General features: G+C 45.4%; 1 protein-coding gene across 1 annotated transcript in view; it reads right to left on the reverse strand.

Annotated features, from left to right (window-relative positions):
• The window catches only part of MED16 (mediator complex subunit 16), a 61,725-nt gene that overhangs the window by 18,699 nt on the left and 21,198 nt on the right, over positions 1–21,828 (reverse strand). The window contains exons 14-18 of the mRNA XM_075692357.1: positions 20,647–20,742; positions 13,897–14,008; positions 12,023–12,162; positions 5,827–6,017; positions 1,399–1,513 (exon numbers count right to left, since the gene is read on the reverse strand). Of these exons, the coding sequence (XP_075548472.1) occupies positions 1,399–1,513; positions 5,827–6,017; positions 12,023–12,162; positions 13,897–14,008; positions 20,647–20,742 (654 nt within the window). The remainder of the gene's footprint in view (positions 1–1,398; positions 1,514–5,826; positions 6,018–12,022; positions 12,163–13,896; positions 14,009–20,646; positions 20,743–21,828) is intronic.

Raw genomic sequence — 21,828 nt, forward strand, 5'->3', positions numbered from 1 at the left:
TTTAAAGAGTACTGGAAGGCATCAGAGCAACCCAAATAATTTACTATAATACTTTTCTCCACAAACCGGTTTCAGTTTTGGGGCCCCAGGAGGTGCATGCATTGTGACATGATGATTACACTGGTTCGCTCCATTTCTACAATTGCTGCAGCTTCCACACTTTAGTGCAGCCAGAAGAAACATGCACAGCACCCATGTTCATTTTTTATGAGCATCATTATCACGCCAAGCCTTATTGCTAAACATCAGCAAATTTTGCTCCACGTGTCATGCCACAATAGCATAGATGATGCGTCATTTGGTACATCAAGGCCATTTTTAGCATCAAATTAAGATATCTTATGACAAAGTCACATGCTCGCTTTCAATGACCACTGCAACTGATGGACTTGAAATCCAAGGGACCCACTGGATCCCTAAACCCACATAAAGGAGCCAATTAGGCACGCACATTTCAATGGCTTTTGATTTCAATGGTCATTGAAAGCAAACTTTTGACTGCGGCATTACAAGTGTTTCACAACCTTCATTCTTGCTAAGTGTCATCCTTTTACTTAGAGAAGCGAATAGTAGAGCTCTGACAACTTCAAAAATGTGCTTCAGTACACCTTTAACCCTCTAAGTGCTGTGCTTAAGTATACTCGTCTGGCTGCAAATCCAGAACCCTGGCTGCGCCCAAGATAATTCATGAATCTGAAACACCCGTAGACTGGTTGACCCGTCTATTCCAAGGTTAAAGCTAAAACTTCATGGTAGGTTTTGTTTTATACGATATATGGAGAGACAAAACTTATTGACTGCAATTACACTGGAACCTTTATTGAGCCGTGTATAAAATCCAACGTGCTTGACCCACAGATCCAATTTTCGAAGACTGCCGACTCTGCTGCATGTCTCGCTCAAATTCTTTGCCTCAATATATCGCGAAATGAAAGCATCTATAAAGCTGTGCTCAAATTTTGCATTAGGAAGTATTGTAATCATCGATGAATTTTCCTTCCAACAAGGATGGCCGGTGCGAAAAGCCAGCACGCTTTTCAACAATGGAGAATTTAAGAACTTCCTATGAACTTTGATTTAGAGGACTTCAATGTTAACTACAAGGGGTCATCAAAGACAATGACAGCAATTATTAAAACATGCTCTCTGAGGAGCCCTAATTATTCTAATTAAAATAACTTACTAGCACACCTTAATTATTGAGTGAATTTTCAGATTTAAAACTTTGTAAAATGTTCAGCAACGTGTCGGAAATAATAGCATTTCAATTTAAAGCGTTCTAATGTGTTACTCAGACAGAAATTCAATTTGCTGCACTTCAAAAGGACACCCGGCACCCAAGGAGTCAAGCTCTGTTATTTGAAGCCCAGAGGTGCTTGCCCAGGCACAATGTAGTACCTGTCATCTTGGTGTAGGCAGGTAGACAGCTCTCACTGATGAACCCCCACATGCGGAATATGACCAACAGCTCACGAAGCATGTTCAGGGACTTCGCATCCGAGATGAGGCCACCCTGAGCAGAAAACAAGATGACGTAGTGCAGTGAGACCTCGATATAACAAACTTTAATATAATTAAGTTCTCAATATAATGAAGTATTAAACTTTCTATAACTTCTTGTCCACAGAACTCCATGTATTTTGAACCTCAATATAATGAAGTGTGTTTGTACACGATTTTATTATAATTATATTTTACTACCACTGCAAAGGAATACCAAGACAGTAAATGGAAACTTCCGCGGGTGCAGATGGTCAAATTAGATGCGGCTGCTTACAAACACCCTGCATCTCTCAAATTGAGCGCTGCATGATTGAAAGAGCCTGCAAAAGCGCAGCAGTGTCATGTTCTGTATAAAGTCCCACTGCAATAAAATCCTATCATGCCCCATGGGCTGTATGCTTCAGGTGTGAGTGAAAGCATGCGAGGGTGAAACGAGAAGGTTGGTGGCTTGATGAGCACAGTGTTCGTGCACAAGCGAGGGGAAAGTGGGAAGGGATCGAGCTTGCGGTAATTCAATCAAGCATGCACGAGGGCGGGGGGGAAGGAAGTGGAAGCAGGTTGGTGCGCACCTCCTTTTCAAGCGTAGCCGTGGCTGGGCGCTTACACAGCCCACACACCCTGTTTTACAGGTAATCTGCCATGTCTGCGAAGACTGATGGCGTGGCATGCCATTAGTGCTGGTGCTGGAGGCTGCGTAATGTCAAGTTTCGGAAATGCGTTGAAGTGGCAGGCAGACAAAGCATCCTTTCCCCACTGCCAGGGCTTTTCACGACATCATCATCCCACTGCGGGCGACGCTATCAGCCGAGGGGGCAGAGTGGATGTGAAAGCATGGCTGGTTTCGCTTCGTACTGTCAGTATGAATATATTGTCGACACTGCATGAAACTGTATCTTCCATAGCCAACTCTAAAATTCAACAAAATATTTCTTTTTTCTTATTGAAGTTTGCTTTTCCTGACTGCCCGATAACTAGGAAAATATAGCAGACCCTTCCATGTAAGAAAAATCATTGGGGATCGTACTTATTTGCATAAAAAAAGAATCTAACTTCAGAATACAAATACTTCAACATAACGAAGCAAATTTTTGGTTTTACAGACTTCATTATATTGAGGATTAACTTTACTTCATGAAACTCACAAGCTTCTTGTGACAAGGATGAACGAGAAGAAAGGGAGTTAACCCAGGGGTCGATCTTTTTTAATCATATCATGAGAAGCCAAAAAAAGACAGCAAGGACAACATAGGGGAAATTACTTGTACTTAATAACAGAATTAAAGAAATGATAAATTAATGGCAATGAAAGTGGATGAAAAAACAACTTGCCGCGGGTGGGGAACGATCCCATGTCTTCACATTACGCATGCGGTGCTCTAACCAATTGAGCTACCACGGGGCCTCTTTCCCATCCCCTTTCTTGGGTATTTATGTTTTACTACAAGAGCTAACCTTGGGAGTATTGGCCAGTGCCACCACTCGCACACCTTGGCGGTGGATGTGGAACATCCTTTCTGCTGCAGGTGTCATGAGTACCTGAACTTTTTGGGTGAAGGCAAATGGTCAATAAACCCACATATGCTACCTGAAGGCATCAATGCTGCTGGATTCAGGACTCTCTTTATGTAATGAACGAGAAGAAATGGGGTTAACTGAGGGGCCCGATTTTTATTATATTATGAGAAGCCAAAAAATGAACACACCAAGGACAACATAGGGGAAATTACTTGTACTTACTACAGCCAACAATTACTTGTACCACATCTGCCGCCAAGGTTTGCGAGTGGTGGCGCTGGCTAACACTCCCAAGGTTAGCTCTTGTAGTAAAACATAAGTACCTAAGGAAGTGGATAGGAAAGCGGCATCGCAATAGCTAAATTGGTTAGAGCATCGTACACGTAATGCAAAGACATGAGATCGTTCCCCACCTGCAGCAAGTTCTTTTTTCATCCACTCTCATTGCCACTAATTTATTATTTCTTTAATTCAATTATTAAGTACAAGTAATTTCCCCTATGTTGTCCTTGGTGTCTTTGTTTGTTGGCTTCTCATGTTGTGACAAGGATGTGGTTTGAGTTTGTGCAAAGGCCTCGGGCAAAGGCCTACGTGCCACATTCACATTTAGCAATAGCACACATCTAGTGCAGCCTAGGCTGCCACAAAATTCAGGGCATAGGATAGGCACATAACAAGCAACTAAATATTTATTTGATGTCACATGCACAATTTAACACACATTTGCTCCATTGTAAGAAATTAATAATAATAATATTTGGGGTTTTACGTGCCAAAACCACTTTCTGATTATGAGGCACGCCGTAGTGGAGGACTCCGGAAATTTTGACCACCTGGGGTTCTTTAACGTGCGCCTAAATCTAAGCACACGGGTGTTTTCGCATTTCGCCCCCATCGAAATGCGGCCGCCGTGGCCGGGATTCGATCCCGCGACCTCGTGCTCAGCAGCCCAACACCATAGCCACTGAGCAACCACGGCGGGTCATTGTAAGAAATTACAGAATTTAACGCCATCTATTGTTGTATTAAGTATTACTTCCACGAAATGTTACCAGATGCCACTTGCCTACCGATGACAGTGTAAAAGTACATTTTGAGCATGGGAGAGAGAGAGAGAGATGAACACTTTGTTTAAACTTAATAATAACTTAATAATAATAGAGCTGGTGAAGGCCCTCAGTCCAATGCCTTGCTGGTGCAATTTTTCAATGCGGCATTAATTTCACCAGGTACTCTTGTGCCTGTAAGGAAGTGGCTTCTGTCAGCCACAAGCACGGAAGAGAAAGGTGGATAGAGGACAGACGTGACACACAGGATGCAGTTGTGGCGGTGTGCGGAGGAAAAGCTGAGTGGTTTAACAGGCAGCTTGGTATCACTTTTATATTGTCCATCTTTTATGTTAACTGCGATTCCTAGTGGTGCTTAAATTTTTTGTCCAATTAAATACTTCGCTTCACGTTCCCCTTGTCTCAGAAACACACATACCTGTGAACCAGAACTGCTTCAACATGCACATTCATATCACATTTTACAGTACATTTGAGCTTGAATTCCCTCTTGCATGTAAGGTTTAGTCGTGTTATGATTTTCACATCTTGAAATCTAATGTTATGGAATGTAACACAGATGTCTATTCATTGGTAGGATTAGAAAGATTTAGCATTGCTTGGTACATGATGCATAGCAGTGATACACAATGCCGTTAGGCTCACTGCACACGCACATCATATACCGTGAAATAATGTGGCGGTTACTGGCAGTAACCATGATTACATAGCAACAAGGAAGTATCCATACAATCCAGACCGCCCACACTGATTTCAATTCAGGCTTGTTACCTGCTTACTGTCCTGACATCCAAGAAATAAACGATTAACTCGGTCATCGCTTACTCTTACCTCATGCTGAGGGCAATGCATTAGGTGCATTTTGTTGTTATTATTCATATCAGCTGCTTGTTTTGACACGGCTAGGCCCACAGAAGCAGCATGGAGCCAGCCATAAAGGTGTTTCATTTCAACTTAGCAGAAGGAGCAACAACATTAATGCTGGTGATGAATGAACAATGCGGATCGCTCTGAAAGCCTAATTGTTCGCTATGTAATGGGGTGTACTGAACAGTTCAGATGGTAGCGTCTGTTCGTAACCGAGAAGGCAGGGGACGCAGAGCAGGAACAGCTGGCTGCCCGAACGGCTCACACTCGGGCTAAGCACTGGCGATCCGACTGGCCCACTGGTTGCACTGGTTGCACTGCAGGCATGATACAGACGATCTGGCTCACCTTGTTCTTGTGCTCTTCTTCTTCATTACAATTACATCATTAATTTACTACTCTGCTCTAGTACAGTATATGATGGTGATGGCAAGCAAAAGCAAACTAGATGCTGACCAGATGATGCGGCATGGGTGAACACATTTAGAGGAGCATTCGCCCCTGCTGCTGGTTAAGGAGGCTGCAAGAAACTGCTGAGAAAGAATATTTAGATGAGGCGAAGCACCACTGTCACATTCATGTAAATGCAGTTTATAGCTACAGCACCAAAACATTTGTTGTATCAAAGCACCAGAGGAGCAGGATGGCAGGCAGACACCGAGCAGACAACGCGACGTGGAGGAACACATCTTGATGGGGCTTTTGCCCTTACTATTGGCTAAGGAGTCCTGCAGCTTCCACAGAGCTGCAAGGTACAACTGAGATATGGTATGTATGATGGTTTGCAACTGCCAGTGCATAAATAAAACTTGTGATGGGGCCTGGTGAGCAGCCCGTTAACAGCTTTGCTCTAAAATATCAAGGCACTACACACCCCTGGGAAACGCATGTGGTTGTAGACTTGCTGTGGCAGGGAGGCCATGAGGTGCAGCGTGAGGTCAGCCACCCACTGGGTGAGCTGCTGCAGTGACTGCAGTATCAGGGGCTCCACCGAAAACTCCTTGGTTTCGAGGTGCAGCAGCACCTTGTCCAAGTTGCTGATAACTTCCCGGCTGCCCATCACCGCTGCATAGCCAACAAAGGCAACAGAACCAAATGAGCCCAAGCAACTGGGCAAGAAAACAAACGAGATGCAGCACAACAGGAAAACGAATTTTAATAAGCCGCTAAAGGCTCCAAGTTAATTTCAACTACCTGGAGCTCTATGACGTGCACTTAACTTTTAAGTGCACAAGCATTCTTGTATTCCACTCCCACTGGAATGTAATCTCTGTGGCCAGGTATCAAACCTGTGACTTCTTGCTCGGCAGCAAAACTCTGGGAGGCTCTTTTGGAGGATACAGCTGCTGTGGGGTCCATGAAACATCTTGTACATGCTGTTGAAAGTGTATGGGCACTATAGTACAGAAATGATGTAACCAAATAACACATTCTTTAGCAAACAAGGCAAATAACGGGACACAGAAAAGAGGCACACGACACAGGCGCTGACTTCCAACAAGTATGTTTCTTGCGCGAGCGTAGAGTATATAGGCAGAGAAGTAATAGTAAAAACATAAATGGTGTGAAAACATGAAAAGAATGGTTTGAGATTGCAGGTGGACGGAGATCGGTTAAATTTGCAGATATGCGATTTCCTTGTCTAATAACTGGATGGAAGGTGACCTGATGCAGGAAGGACCACGTTCGATGATGGCAAATGCTTCGATAATTTCACGCGTGCGCTGGTCAGCGTGCGTTTGAATGACAGTGACTTTTCTCAAATAGGGAATGCATTTACATGACCAGCAATGCAGAGCAAGATTACTGCTGTATTTTAGTTTTATGTTGTTGGCGTGCACCCAGAGGCGATCATTGAGGCAGCGTCCCATTTGTCCTATGTAGGAGCGCCCGCACGTAAGGGTATTTCATAAACTACTCCGGTGATGCCGCTGGTGAGGGGCTCCTGATGCTTCCTGTCACAACCTATTTTGTGGGGTTTGTCTTCGCCGACTCTTCTGGATAAGGTGTTCAGCTTTCCTGGGGCTGAAAAAACAACCGAAACACCCACCCTTCCTGCAACCTTCTTCAATCATTTCTGTGTCCCGTCATTCGCGCTGTTTGCTAAAGAATGTGTTTGTACCAACAAGCCTGGCTAGCCACTATTCTGAAGTTCAAATAACACAAGTGACATTTAGGTACACATTATGATGCTTACATGCTTGACTTATGATACAACCTTTCATACCTTGTTTTTCCACGGCCTAAGATGCTTACTTCATTTGCCAAGTCATTGTAGACAGTGCGGGTGCACACTTGTGTTTGGCAGCACAAGTACCTTAGGCCGTGAGAAAACAAGAAATGAATGAGATATTCTGGAGGCATTCCACATAATTAGGAAAAAAGCCACATGCATCAGTGACATGTCACTGTGCCTCACTGATAGAGAGATGAATTTTTTTAGTGCAACTGTTGATTAAAGACAAATCAAGAAATCGGCCTCTTGTGATGGCAGCTAGCACATACGCCATGTGGCCTGCTGGCAGGTATATTTTGTCATTCAAGTGTCAATCCTTTAGTTGCCATTTCCAGCTAGTCCCGTCGTCTCCTTCACCCAGTCTCTCGTGTGTATCCGTTCTACAGTGATTTGCAGACCTCCATTTCTTGCAGAGTGACATAGTTCCCGGACAGCATCAGGTATTTGTAATCATATCTGTTTGCATCATGGCTGGGAGCCCCCTGGGGCTTGAAGTCACAGCTGCACTGACATGCAGATTGTACGCATCCACACCATCACACGTCAACCTTTTCTTTATGGCGAGCTCACATTGGCCCTGCAAGACCATCATGTACGAAGGGCAAAATTTAGGACATCTAACTTTTGCTGTCACACAGTTCATAGGACCGTAAACATGTGGCATGTATGCATCAAAGCAAATGGGGAATACCCGGCCATACAAGCGGGGTGCCTGGCAATGGTGGATGGCTAGGATAGATGACAGATGTGATGCCACATGCAAACTATGTGTAGAATCTGTGTTTATGGATGACTTTTCTAAAGAGCAATTTGTGCCAGAACACCTAAAACCTAATACCAACACTAACAACAGTAATGGTAATGAAGAGCACGGGATAAATATAGGGCTTATGTTACATAGGGCTTCTGAAGAGCTTATATTACAGAAAAAGAAATGGCTGTTAAATGCAAACTAGCACAAATCTGTTTTGATGAAATGTACATGTACAACACTCATAACACATGAATGCTGAACAGCATCTGACTGAGTGACCACTTCTTTTTCTCATTTCCAACATTTTAACAGAAGAGAATCCGGCACATTGTTTTCCTACACGGCAAGATGCATGCACTTTCATAACTGCAATTCCGAATCTATAACACAGTTTCATAGCTCCGTGCCTGTACGTGCCACAAAAGCATATGTGCACCCACCGCAAACATAAACTGTGCATAGTGAGTAAATGTGAAGTTCTGAACAGCAGTAACATAATCAGACACTTAGGCAAAAGCTTTCAAGGAAACAGCTGTGTAAGTACATAACCCAATAAGAAATGACTGGCATCACAGTTTGGGCCACTTGCTTTCTTCGGAAGTATGTTCAATTCTAAACTTGCACCAGTGAAGTGTAAGCAAGGTATAACACACCAACTCAGCAGAAACAAGAAGACCCACAAAACAAAACTCCTAAAAACAAAGGGTTTTACTTAAACAAGCCTTTACAGACTAGTGTGAATAAAAAACATCACTCACGATTACGACACTCCCTAATGCGAAATTTGAGCACAGCTGTATACGTGTTTGCATTTCATTATATATTGAGGCATCGCATTGAACATTGCACCGAGTGGCAGAGCCACAACGCACAGCACTACATACAGTAAAACCTCGTTAAACTGCACCCGCTTAAACAGTAGTTTCGTTTTAAAAGTAGTAAAGTCAAATCCCCAACTCAGCGGCCATTGAACATAATGTGTTTTGTATCCGCTTAAACCGTACCAGCTTATTGCGTACGTATTGATTAACACGTAGTGTTTCCACTTTTTGCCGCGCAAACAAGGTGGTGCGTCGTTTCCATCAGGTCGCCGACAGAACAACAAGCCTCAGAGACCGGAACCACCAGAGACCGGCCTCCAAGCGCCCTGTACGTTTGCGTGTGAAGCCACATCAACATCAACATCACTTCAGCGCCGTGCCAGAGAGCGTTGTGGAGTCGTGCAAACAAATACTCGCACCATGCCGAAGCTTGAATAAAAAAAAACACCGGGTGCTCAGCATAGAAGAAAAATTAGACATCATTTGTGCTATCGAACGTGACACAAAGAAGTCGGCGCTGGCATGCGACAGGGATCTACTGTTGACTACGGTGTGTGGCATTTGGGATGCAAAGTTGCTCGGCAGCGCTGCTGCCACCGCGAAGAGATGTCGAATAAGAGGTTCGACTTTTCGCCATCGTTGCTTCTGTTGCCAAAGTGTCGCCTAGCAACAGTGATGAGGTCGACACGGAAAGCACAGGCAATTCAGGCCCGACAGTAGCAGAAGCTGCACGTTATGTCAGCCTCATGAATGCAATCATGGTGACGAAAACAGCACTCAGCAATGCAAAAGGCACCACGCAACATCTGCAATGCTACCGTGCATGGAGAATATGCAACGGCAACAAGGAATATGCCATGCGTGTGTTTGCCGAGAAGAGGGGGCTGGCCGAAAAGCTGACTTGCAGCTTCAGTAAGTTTGAGGCCACCGCGCCATCAAACGAAAATAACACTTTTGTCGCGCGAAGTAAATAAATACTGTATGTTTTTCTCCCTTTCATTGCACTCTCTCTGAGTTGCGTTTCTAACAGGTAAGAGGCCAGCTCATGCTATTTCGGTTAAGCAGTACTACATATTAGTACATACTTTTTCCGAGTTCCAGCCAACTACGGTTTAACAAGGTTTCACTGTATACAGCAGAACCTCATTCATGTGTTTTTGAAAAAATGGTGAGAAAAAACATACTAACCGGTAAAATGTATGATCCACAGTAACTGAAAAATTTGACAGACTCAACTATTGTTTAATATCTATATAATGTGAAACGTCGTGCGGATCGTTGCGGCACAAGACACTAACGCGCATCGAGCTGGTGGTGCTACGGTGGCCCGAGAGGCGTTTTGTTGTTTTCCTGTTGTGTGGTGTTTTAAGAGCTCGACGGGGAACCAAAACGAAATCGAGCTGGTGGACGACACCGGATGCCGCCAAAGCGAAACGTGATGCCCACATCGCCCTACCTGCAGCAGGGAATGCAGTGCGTTTGCATTATCACCTATTAAATGTATGCAGTGCACTACCAATAGCACTATGCACCACGCGCTGTAAAACAGATAGGTGAAGATGCTTATCGCAATAGGCTTTGTGGCAATAGCTGTGAATGCAGCGTGCGATGACCCGGGCAGAGATTAGCTGGTACCGCAATAAGAAACTGCACAGCTTCGTTTTTATGTGAGACGGGCAGCTATACACCCTTCTCGATTGTGCGCACCTCGCGCCTTTTCTTTTTCACACGAGATGCAGTGGCCAGAAAACATATACGCTCACAGTCTGCAGCAGGGAATGGCACCATGTTTCAGTTATTGCCTATTAAAAACACGCACTACGCTTCCGACCATATTATGCGCTGTGAAACAGATAGGCAAAGCTGTTTATCGCAATAGGATTGGTGGTGATAGCTGTGAATGCCACATGCGACGACTCGGAAGATTTGCTGGCACTGAAATGAGAAACTGAGTGCGTGCCAACGTTTTCATGTGAGACGGGCAGGAAAGTATTGTGGTGAAGCTGCCACGGCGGGCAGCTATATACTGTTCTCGATCGTGTATGCCTCACGAATTTCTTGTTTACATGGAATCTAGTGGCCGGAAAATATATACAATTACAGTTTGGCGACGTATTGAACGTTGATGCCGAAAAATCTTGTTTTCCGGGAACGTATGAACCAGTAAATATGAGCATAACTCTATTGGGTTTTCTTTTGTGTTCTCGATTGCAAACGGTGGTGCCGGGGAAACGTATGTAACAGGAATGTATCCACGAGGTTCTGCTGGATATAGACCAGCCACACAGCTGCCGCTTCCCGGTAAACTACAGCTTATGCAATCGTAATCTAAGAACTGGAAGGCAAGCTTTCTGGTTCTTCTTTTTTTTCTCATTCCCCACAGGGCCGGTGCCGCCGTGGATGCGCGCATGTGAGCACCATCTGGTGGTGCTTCAAGTGGCTTCTTCCGCTTTCCTCCTCACGCTCCCTTTGCTCTCACTGTATTTCATCCATAGAGTTTCTCACTACATTACCTAGAGGGAAATCTGGCGCTGCTGCGCTGTGGTATGCATGGGAATGCCGGTATATTGTGACTTCGGATTGGCATCGTTCTCGGAGAGACAGGACACCTTAAAGACGCGCTTGGCAAGCACCATTCCGTCTGTCACAATGAGTCATTTTCTACTAAAACAGCATGTGAAAAGCTGTTTAAGCTTTATTATTACGCAAAAACATGTTTTGTTTAACTATGAGAACTTGTTATTGCGTGTACGACTATATGTTACTTAAAAAGTATCAGCGGGCCGCTAAAGTTGGAGGACAGACGACAAGGTTCGCGCTCGCTTTGAAACAGTTTGTCATCTGTTTTTGCGTTTCTTCTGTTGCTCATGCATTGTAGGTGAGTAAAGACGTAATATGCGTGAATGGAAACATTTTATGAAGAATTTACTTTGAGAATGCGTTATTTGTGTAGCCATATCTATGTTTTAGACGAAGCCTCTTACAACACCAGCCAACACGAGCCCCGCAGACACATATACCGTCATTCCCTTGACGGCATGGTGCCCCCTTAAGAAACTCCCGTAGACAGTGGCGCCAGATTTCCCTCTAGGTGCTATAGTGAGAAACTCTATGATTTAATCCCCCGCTGCACTTTGCATTCGCTCTTTCGTCTCTCACTGTGCTCGTTCGCTCGGTTACACCACCGAAGCACACAGATGCTCAATGCAGGAACAGGCACCAAAGAGCTGCGCTCTAAAGAATGACACCACGTCCCCACCAGAAAGTGTTTCAGCAGGGCCCTTCTCATGGCTGGACAAATCCCTGGGCCTAAGCAGGCCCTTCATCACAGCGGACACAGCATTCAGCATGATCTGGGCGTGGCAGTCACCAGCCTTGGGCTGACCATTGCTAAGGCACCTGCACAGAAATACCAGGCAGAAGTGTCAGCCACCAGTGAAGCATGTAAAAACGGTTCTCATACGTCCTGAAGATTAGACAGGGCCATAAAGGTTTCAGTCGTACTAATCAGTGGTACTTATCCGAGCTTTGCCTTGTAACGATATGCCTGAAGCCCTCAAATGAAGAGCTACTGCAATTTTATTACAATGTTGTTGTTGTTGTTGTTGCTGTCAAACTGCACAGCATTGTTGAGGACATAAGACAATTCCAGGATATTGTACATTTTGCGCAGATATCAGGACTCCAGAAATTGTACAATTAATAATCACTCTACAGAGTTTCTTTCTCTCTAAATGTCTGCAACTACTTGCATAAAGAACTGACAGTTTAACATTTCTGTCATGTTGCAATTCATGACTGAAAGGCTTCATTGTCATTCATAAAAAATGCAGAGGCTTATGAAGAGGCTTTTTATTGCATACAGCATATCAGCTGGTGGTGGCACGCAGATAACAGAAGCTTCTAAATATCTCCATGAAGTCTAAATTTTATATGCAACGTGCCTGACTTCCCATGTGCAGAATGAAAAAGAATTATACAGATCCCATACACTATGGGAATTAATGTTAGGCAGAGCATGTTGCAGGTAGTTGGCTATGTAAAATATTTTTGGGTGTCCACATAAGGTGAGCAATCATCGGCGTGACACATGTGTGGCAACAGCAACGCAATGGCACAATGACAAAGACAGCATGCCAATTGATTCATTGTATTCCGGCAAAGAAACATTACAACCTGTACTGCTACAGCGTGGTTTAATCCTATATGCTGAACAGTATCAGCATCTCAAAGCGATAGCTGCCACATGGAAGAATGGAGAAAACTGGCACGCACTTGCTTCTATAAACAACTTCTTGCTATGCAACGTGACGCGCACGAAGGGCAGTAATAAAGTTGACGTTCGTGCTTTCTATTCTTGCGTTTGTGGCCTCATGAAAACTAGTGCCCACACACATGCTCTCGCTTTTCTAACTTGCTATCCTATGTGACGCATTCACCATTCATCTCAAAGTGCTAGTTTGCAGGCGAGGAATATGCATGCATATGTGGACTATTGAGTAGAGCATCGGGCTACTACATTAGAGGATCCCTGTTCAAATCCCACCGTCAGATGCATAATATTTATTAACTGAAAAGGTCCGAAACGTGGTACGACAGGAACCAACCTCCCACAAAGTGTGTGGTATGAGGCGAAGAGTGCTTTGCCTTAAAAATTGCTGATTCACTGTTCTTATCTAATATTTTGGGGCAAAAAAATTCAAGTGGCCATATGGACCATAAAAACATGTTTTAGTAAAATGTGAAGTTATACGTGGGCAGTCGATGCAGGCCAACAACTGTCTATTAGTCGTGTGGAAGAACCACGGTGACAGCCCGGAGGAACGGTCCATCGTGCCACCGTCCAGGCCGAGGATTAGCTTGTCCTCTGCCCGCACTCGCAAAGCATGCAACCTATTCCTTGTCATTGTAAGCGGCGCTGTAGACCATAGCGCCACCACAAAGTAAATGAAGTATGCCAAAAAAGAAAAGTTTGGTAGAGGTTTGTGCCACAGCTAGATAAATGTGCTCAGGATGTGAGCACACCATGATCATGACTACAATTCTACTAGATGCAGCGTCATGCTTTGAGCATTCATGAAACATGCAAAGATAGGTGGGGGGGGGGGGGGAGAATGGCAATATTATACTGACCTATACAGGGATCCCTTGATAGACAGAAACCTACTAAGAAAGCACTGCTGAGTTCCAGGTGGCTGCTTATTGAAGATCTCAGTGAACTTGTCACAAATAGTTTCTATCACTCCTGGAAAAGAAACAATATATTGCCATTAAGGGTTCACTCTTCACACTATCACAATTTGACATACAAGTTAACATACTAAAAGAACAGACAAACTGAGTTACTGTGAGTTACCATGACTGCGAACTAGTATGCGCTATCTGCAACGGCAACCATCTCTCCGGCTCAAAGCAATGCAGGAAACGTTTCCAAATCCCCTACATCATCCGACAACGACAGTGGCAGAAACTCTCGGTGGAAGCACAGAACCACCCTAACGAGCGCAGGCAAAGTAGATCGCGAGAACGCCGATCGACGCAGAACAGCCAAGAAACCAGTGCAAGCTTTTTTCCCGGAGGATCGAGCAGTAGGAGCCGATCTCGGTCTTACCCGAGACTAAGCTCAACTCCGAGTGCCACCGACTCCGACGGGACGTCGCGGAACCGGTCGAGTTCCGGGAGACGAACGACCCCGACAAACAGCGGTCCACAGGTGAGCTGGGCTAACACGGTCTCTTCTCCCAATGCTCAGTATCCTAAGATGCAGGCTCTCGAGGCAGAACTCCAACAAATGAGGCAGTTAATAGAACAACAGAGAACCGAAATCACTAAGCAGCGTGCAGAAATCACCCGATTACAACAAAAACAACAGGAGCGCAGTCAAACGCCGCGCCCAACCCCACCATCTAATCCCTCATTCGACACCACAGCACCACCACATAAACGTAAGGCAGAAGATCATACAGACAACTCTTCAGACATATCCCCAAGATTCGAGAAACTAGAACATATGATTACTGAACTTGCCAACCAGATGCTTCAGCAACATCAGGAGAATGGTGCCCACTTGCAACAAATAAGCGCACGTCTAGACGCTCTGGAAACCAGAACCACCAACCTAGAATCTCGGGTAGCCACGACCGAAGCCAAAGTACTTCGCTGGGAGTCGAGATTTACATCCACGGCCTCCGGCTCCCTTAAGGGCGTGGCATCCAAACCCTATGACCGTCCACCCCTATCCGAAATCTCCAAACCGATCACTGAACCCTCGCCACCTCAAAATGGCTCACACTCCTAACTACAATATCTGGCAGTGGAACTGCCGTGGGTTTCGCCGCAAACGGGGAAACCTTCAGCAGTTCCTTCGGGGTAAGGCGGCCCCTGATATCATTGCCCTTCAGGAGACGGGAGGCCACGCAAAATTGGCAGGGTACAAATCCTATAATGCTTCTGGGTCGGATTCCACCACCGCTATTCTAGTTCACAGAAATCTAACAGTCATTAAACATGATATTGAAGAAGTCGACATAGACCACGTCTTTATTGAACTCATTCCTAAACGTAAGGAGGATGAAAGCATATTCATTCTTAATGTCTATAGTAGCCCAAAGTGCCGACGTCACAAGTTCGGAACTCTATTCAGGAAGGTTCTCAAAATCTCCCAACAAAAGGCCATATTATTGTTAGGTGACTTTAACGCTCCCCACACTGCATGGGGTTACCGCACAGTGGTAGTTAAAGGTCGTAATCTTTGGCTAGAAGCCCAACAACAGGGACTGACTCTCATCACAGACCCCCAGACACCCACCCGTATCGGGAATAGTGTCAGTGTTGACACCACTCCCGACCTAACTTTCATCAAAAACATAGGCAACTATGATTGGACTAATATCGGGGAAAGCCTCGGTAGCGATCATTATATCATAGAAATCCACATTCAGGCGGGTCCACCCCGCAAGAAGGGCAAACGAGTTTCGCTCACGGAATGGGACCGCTTCCGCCAGATTCGGGAGACAACCGCCACCGAGCATATAAACGATCTCGAGGCCTGGATCGGCGATCTCAGAGATTGCGTGAAACGCGCCACGAGGGAAATCCCTGAAGACGATGGTCTGGTAGAGGTGGATAGCCGCCTCCTGCACTTGTGGGAAGCCAAAAATAGCATGCAAACCCGCTGGAAAAAGAATAAACTAAACCGTACACTCCGCTTGCGCATCGCGCAAATTAACATAGAAATCGAGGAATACGCTAACCAATTAACCAAAAACCAATGGGAAAAGGTATGCGACAGCATGCAGGGACAACTCGGTCTAGCCAAAACGTGGAATCTCCTCCGATACCTTATGGACCCGGATAAGAGTAAATCCGAGCAGAGGAAAAGCCTCAATAAGATCACTCACCAATACCAGGGCACGAACGACGAGCTCCTAACAGAGCTCAAAACCCGGTACATAGGCACAAATGCACAAATCCCCCAGAAACCATACACTGGTCCGGAGAATCTTAACCTAGACGCACCCATCCTAGAGGCTGAAGTACGAGCCGTCTTGCTCAAAATCCGAACTAAATCTGCACCAGGCCCCGATGGAATAACGAATAAGTCCCTCCGAAATCTAGACGACGTATCTATCACTGCCCTAACAGAGTACTTCAACCGCTGTTGGGAAACAGGTTCTATCCCCTCGCAGTGGAAGCATGCACAAATAATATTCATACCTAAACATGGTAAGCGACTACAGCTCGAGAACTTACGCCCGATCTCTCTGACCTCATGCGTAGGAAAACTCATGGAGCACGTTATACTTAACCGCCTCCACAATTTTGCGGAGGACAACAACTTATTGCCGAACTCCATAATTGGCTTTCGTCCAAAACTTTCCACGCAAGACATCATGCTTCAGCTTAAACACCAAGTTCTGGACCACATACCCAAGAATGGTACCCGGGCTGTCCTGGGCCTTGATCTTATAAAGGCCTTTGACAACGTAGCGCATCAGGCTATACTAGAGAATCTGCAGTACCTAGGTGTGGGCCAGAGGACTTACAACTACATCAAAGATTTCCTCAACCACCGCACAGCGGAACTAAGAATAGGAGAACTACAATCGGACAAGATCCCTCTTGGAAGTCGTGGCACACCGCAGGGATCAGTCTTATCCCCGTTCCTCTTTAATTTAGCGATGATCAGATCACCGGAACAACTTAATCAGATTCCAGGTCTACACCACAGTCTGTATGCCGACGACATTACCCTGTGGGTGGTTAAAGGTAGCGATGGAGATATAGAAACCACGCTGCAACAAGCTGTAGACACGGTTGAAAAGTACGTTACCGACAAAGGCCTCGCCTGCTCCCCGCAAAAATCAGAACTCTTCCTACTCAGAGCCCCTACAAACCGCAAATCCAACACTGCGCCATCCCCAGAAATCACTGTGCGAGCCGGAGGAGGCACGATCCCGGTGGTGACCACCATCCGTGTACTAGGCCTCTTCATGCAAGCTCACGGGCGCAACGGCAACACAATTCATAAACTGGAAGCATGCGTTCAGCAGACGATGCGACTCATTTCAAGAATTGCCAACCGACACTCTGGCATGAAAGAAGCCAACCTCATAAGGTTGGTACAAGCCTTCGTTCTCAGCCGCATCACCTACATCACCCCATACCTCTGCCTCAAAGCGGCTGAGAGAGAGAAAATAGAGGGGATTATCCGGAGGGCCTATAAACAGGCTCTTGGGCTACCTATAAGAACGGCCAACGCTAAATTGCTAGCCCTAGGTGTGCACAACACCCTCGATGAACTAGTAGAAGCGCACCTTATATCTCAATACGAAAGGCTAGCTCAGAGTGCCGCCGGGCGAAACATCCTCCAGAATCTCGGCATCAACTACGAGTCGATGCAAAGCATTAAAGTAGACATTTCTCACGATCAGAGGCGCCATCTCAAAATTAATCCACTCCCTAAAAACATGCACCCCGAATTCCACAAGGAAAGGAGGGCCGAGCGGTCCAAAGCCCTACATCAGAAATTCCACTCCTTCAAAGACGTAGTCTATGTCGACGCAGCAGAATACATAGAACGCAACTGCATGTCCCTTGCAGTGGTGGACTCCTCAGGTCAAATACACGCTGGTGGTTCAATTCGCACCAGAAGCTCCGAAACAGCGGAAGAGGCGGCTATCGCTCTGGCAATAGCCTCCACACATTGTCATTACATTATTAGCGATTCCAGAGCAGCAGTACGCAATTTTGCAAAAGGTCGGGTCTCGGCTCCCGTAAAACACATAATAGACACAAACCAACACCCACGACCAATCCAGATCATTTGGGCACCAGCACACTCCTCCCTACCCGGCAACGATGCCGCCCACACCGCCGCTCGAGGACTCGCCAACCGAGCACCCGGACGGCTCACGCTAGGGTCAGGGAGGGATCGCATGGTCAGTTACCAGGAAATAACTCAGCACTACAGGTTAGCCAGGGCAGAGTACCCGCCAGCACACAAATCGCTTAACAAGCGACAAGAAGTAGCTTGGAGACGACTTCAGACGAACACCTACCCCAACCCCGTAGCCTATCACTACTACTACCCGGACCAATACCCTAATACATGTAAGCATTGTAAGCAAAAAGCGGATCTATTCCATATTATGTGGTCGTGCCCAGCCGAAAATCACGCAAATCACGAAATAAGTAGTACTGAGCAGTGGGAGGCCGTGTTGCTCAGCTCCGACCCTGACCTGCAGGCCAAGGTCATCGAGAGAGCTGAAGAAGCCGCCCGGGCCCAGGGGCTCGTGGCTGCCTAACAACAAGGTCATCCGTCAATACCTTGTTTTCAAATAAAGTCTTTACTCACTCACTCACTCTACAAAAAGAAATTTTGTTCAACCAAATAAGAGATTGAGAAAGCCAGAACAGGCTGTACCCACTAAAACTGTTGTCAGATGCATGATGTAATAGAGAGGAGAAAAGACAAGAAATAAGACAGAAGAGAGAGAGAGAAAACTAAGAGATTCACACTTTCAAATGGAGTTATTCTGACCAAGACAGCACATTTATATTACATCATGATGAAGAGAACAAACGAAACAATGAAAATGATGTCTATGAAAATACTACAGGCATGTGACATAACAATATGAAGAAAAAGCTAACAAAAGTAAGGAATGAAGACATACTAAACTAAAAGGTCACTACTCCCCTTGTCCGTGCAAGATTTCATAAAAGGGCCCTGAACAACTCCTCGGGCTTGGTGAAATAACATAGTCCGCGGGTAGCATACGCTGCTGTGAACATCTCAGCCAAGTTTTTTTGTCGCATGCGGTGTGCGGAGCTCACAAGCATATCACAAAGTCACCTTTCTGTCAAACGCTCTCTTTTTAACATAAGGCCCTGTCCTTGCTCTCCTTTAGACGCACTAATTTGTCATCGGACGCACTATTTCATCATTCCCTTAGATGGCTGCTACTGGCCGATAGCTGACATTAAGCTGCAGCCAACTACATGGTGTAGATACTGTGGCCGCCGCTGGGTACCGCCACGAGTCCACTGGCTAAGCGCACTGCAGATCGCTGAGGACAACCACATCTGGCTTATGTGTAGTGCATTGTAGGCACCAAAGGGAGAAGTCGTGGCATCTATGTTAACATCTCAAATGAAATTCGAACTGCGCACTACGGTGACATTTAAAAAGCAGAGCATTGCAGGCACGCCCCATTGCACCGTAGCCTTCGCAGTGCAAGGCACTGAAGAAGGAATGGGAGCACAGTGGAGGCCCTATTTGGTTGCTAATAACTCCGCTTATGTTGAACTCATTGAAGTACTTCAAATGCCTTTCTCCAATTCAATAAAAAGTGGTTCAGGGCCCCTCTAAGTCAAATTAACTAGTGTGTAGCAATACAGAGGGAACCCCAACGGATGCATCTATGAAGCACTTCATACAATACAATTCTTTAGTGACCTGGTTGTTATGACAGAAAAGCATATTCGGATGTTTCCACCTGGGGGGAGGAACCACACACACACACACACAGATGCTAAGCTGAGCCAGCCATTAAAGCAGAAGCCAGTCTGCCCCGCCTATGTACACAAGCCCACAAGACAGTGCAATCTAGCGTGTAATGGAGGCTGTGTGAATATTCAAACTTGTATTATTTGAATATTTCAGCTTCAATTCGAATACTGTGATTTTAGAAATTGATATTCAATTTCTTCAAATATTCAATTTGTGGCTGAAAATAGTATGGGACTACTATGACTACAGAGACCTGCCTGCATACAGTGCATGGTGATTATACATTTGCATGACGACATTGCTCCATTTAATGGGCTGGTGAATGTGCTTCTATTGAATCTGCAGTTCATGTACAGTACTCGGTGTGTTGCAATCATCGTGCCTTTTGGCGTGCGTGCTTGTGTGTGTGTGGATAAGTTTTGGTGCTGTGTTTATTGGTTGGATTCGGTGACTGTAGAAGTTAATTTTCTGCATTACTAGGGTTACTACAGAGGTTACTATTAAGGAAAGCTTCTCTTCTTTTTTGTAGCAAACAACATGTTTATATGCTATGTTGGTAGGACTATGGAGAGGAGGGTCCAGGCGTTGAGGAGAGAAAAAACGGTGGCATTGAGAGGATGAAGGCAAGAGGAGAGGTCGAATGGCTAGCACAAGTGATGACATCATCAACCACCACAGCCAAATGGAGAGTGTCCACATTGGGGATGACTTGGCACAGCAGCACACAGTCAGTTAGGTGTTGTGGAGTGGGTGTGATTGCTTTGCTTACGTTGATTCCTACAGCTGTGTGTGATCTGCATAATTTTTCACGTTATGTCACTTGGAGTGTGTTGAGATGTCACAACACTAATGCATGTCAAATTGCCCACCTGGTCTCAAGCTGAGAAGGACGTCCCACCAGTCAGTGCCTGTCATGAGACAGTGTTCCAGGAGGGTCATTGTGTAGCTGGGGCTCACTGGAGTGCCTGCATCAAAGTCGTTGAGAACATTCTCTAATGAACTGCTGGTCTGCAGACCCAAGGAGACCTGAAAGGGTTCAAAAAGGCCTGTGGGGTCTGCTCTAGGCTCAAGAGCTGTAACCAATGTGTCAGCCCCCTTTGAAAGAAAAGAAACTTTAGGTTGTTTGCGTGAATGCACGTGATTCACGGGGACACAAATACAATGCTAAACAGGGAACAGGACTGCTTATGAACTGTATTTGCTACTCTGGTTGCCTTTAATTAAATGCAATGTCATCCCTAGTGCTTTCAACATTCCTCGATACTCATACAATGGAAGTGACATAGAAAGGCAATCCTGGCAGATGCAATTATAAAATGGTTGTAATTGTTGTGTCTCCAGCTTGACATCTGTTCTGTATTGGTGCTTTTTGCATAGGAGAGAAAATATGCAAAATGGCCCCAGGACAATATGCAAGAGAGGAAAGGGTCTGTGACAGTTGCAACTTTCAGATCCACTACTCTAAGTGCACAGAGTTAGGCACTACTGTAATTCCCGTGAGACACATATATCGTGGAGGGGCAACCAAAATGGAGACAGCTGAACCCACAATGACGGAGACAGAGAGGCAGATGTAGCAGATTACGCACACATGCACTCTCTGCTGAACCCACAATGACGGAGACAGAGATGCAGATGTAGCAGATTACGCACACATGCACTCTCTACTGAGATAATCACCACATAATCGCTATCGTTATTAAAGCTCAAAAGCTCGTTGTGTTCATACCTTTAAAACCTTTCTTAAGCCCACAGAGCTCAAACACATTCAGTCCAATATCTACAAGCAAAATTGGAGTTGAATTACTTACACAAAAGGAATAACCCAACAGTATGTCACAGGTTGCATTGTAGCTGCTTGGGCAAGAAGCAGTGCCCTCTGAATACTATTTCCTTCCTGCCCCTTGTGCTCCAATAATTTTAATGGATAAAATCAAGTTCAAAGACATTGTATTAGCCAAAAAATAATGTGCCTATTTAATAACATCTTCCTAACTTTATTACACTCCGAACTTCACATGTCTTCCGAACACGGCTGTGACGTCTACCTG

Source organism: Dermacentor variabilis, chromosome 5 (genome assembly GCF_050947875.1).
Source record: "Dermacentor variabilis isolate Ectoservices chromosome 5, ASM5094787v1, whole genome shotgun sequence".
Lineage (NCBI taxonomy): Eukaryota > Metazoa > Arthropoda > Arachnida > Ixodida > Ixodidae > Dermacentor > Dermacentor variabilis.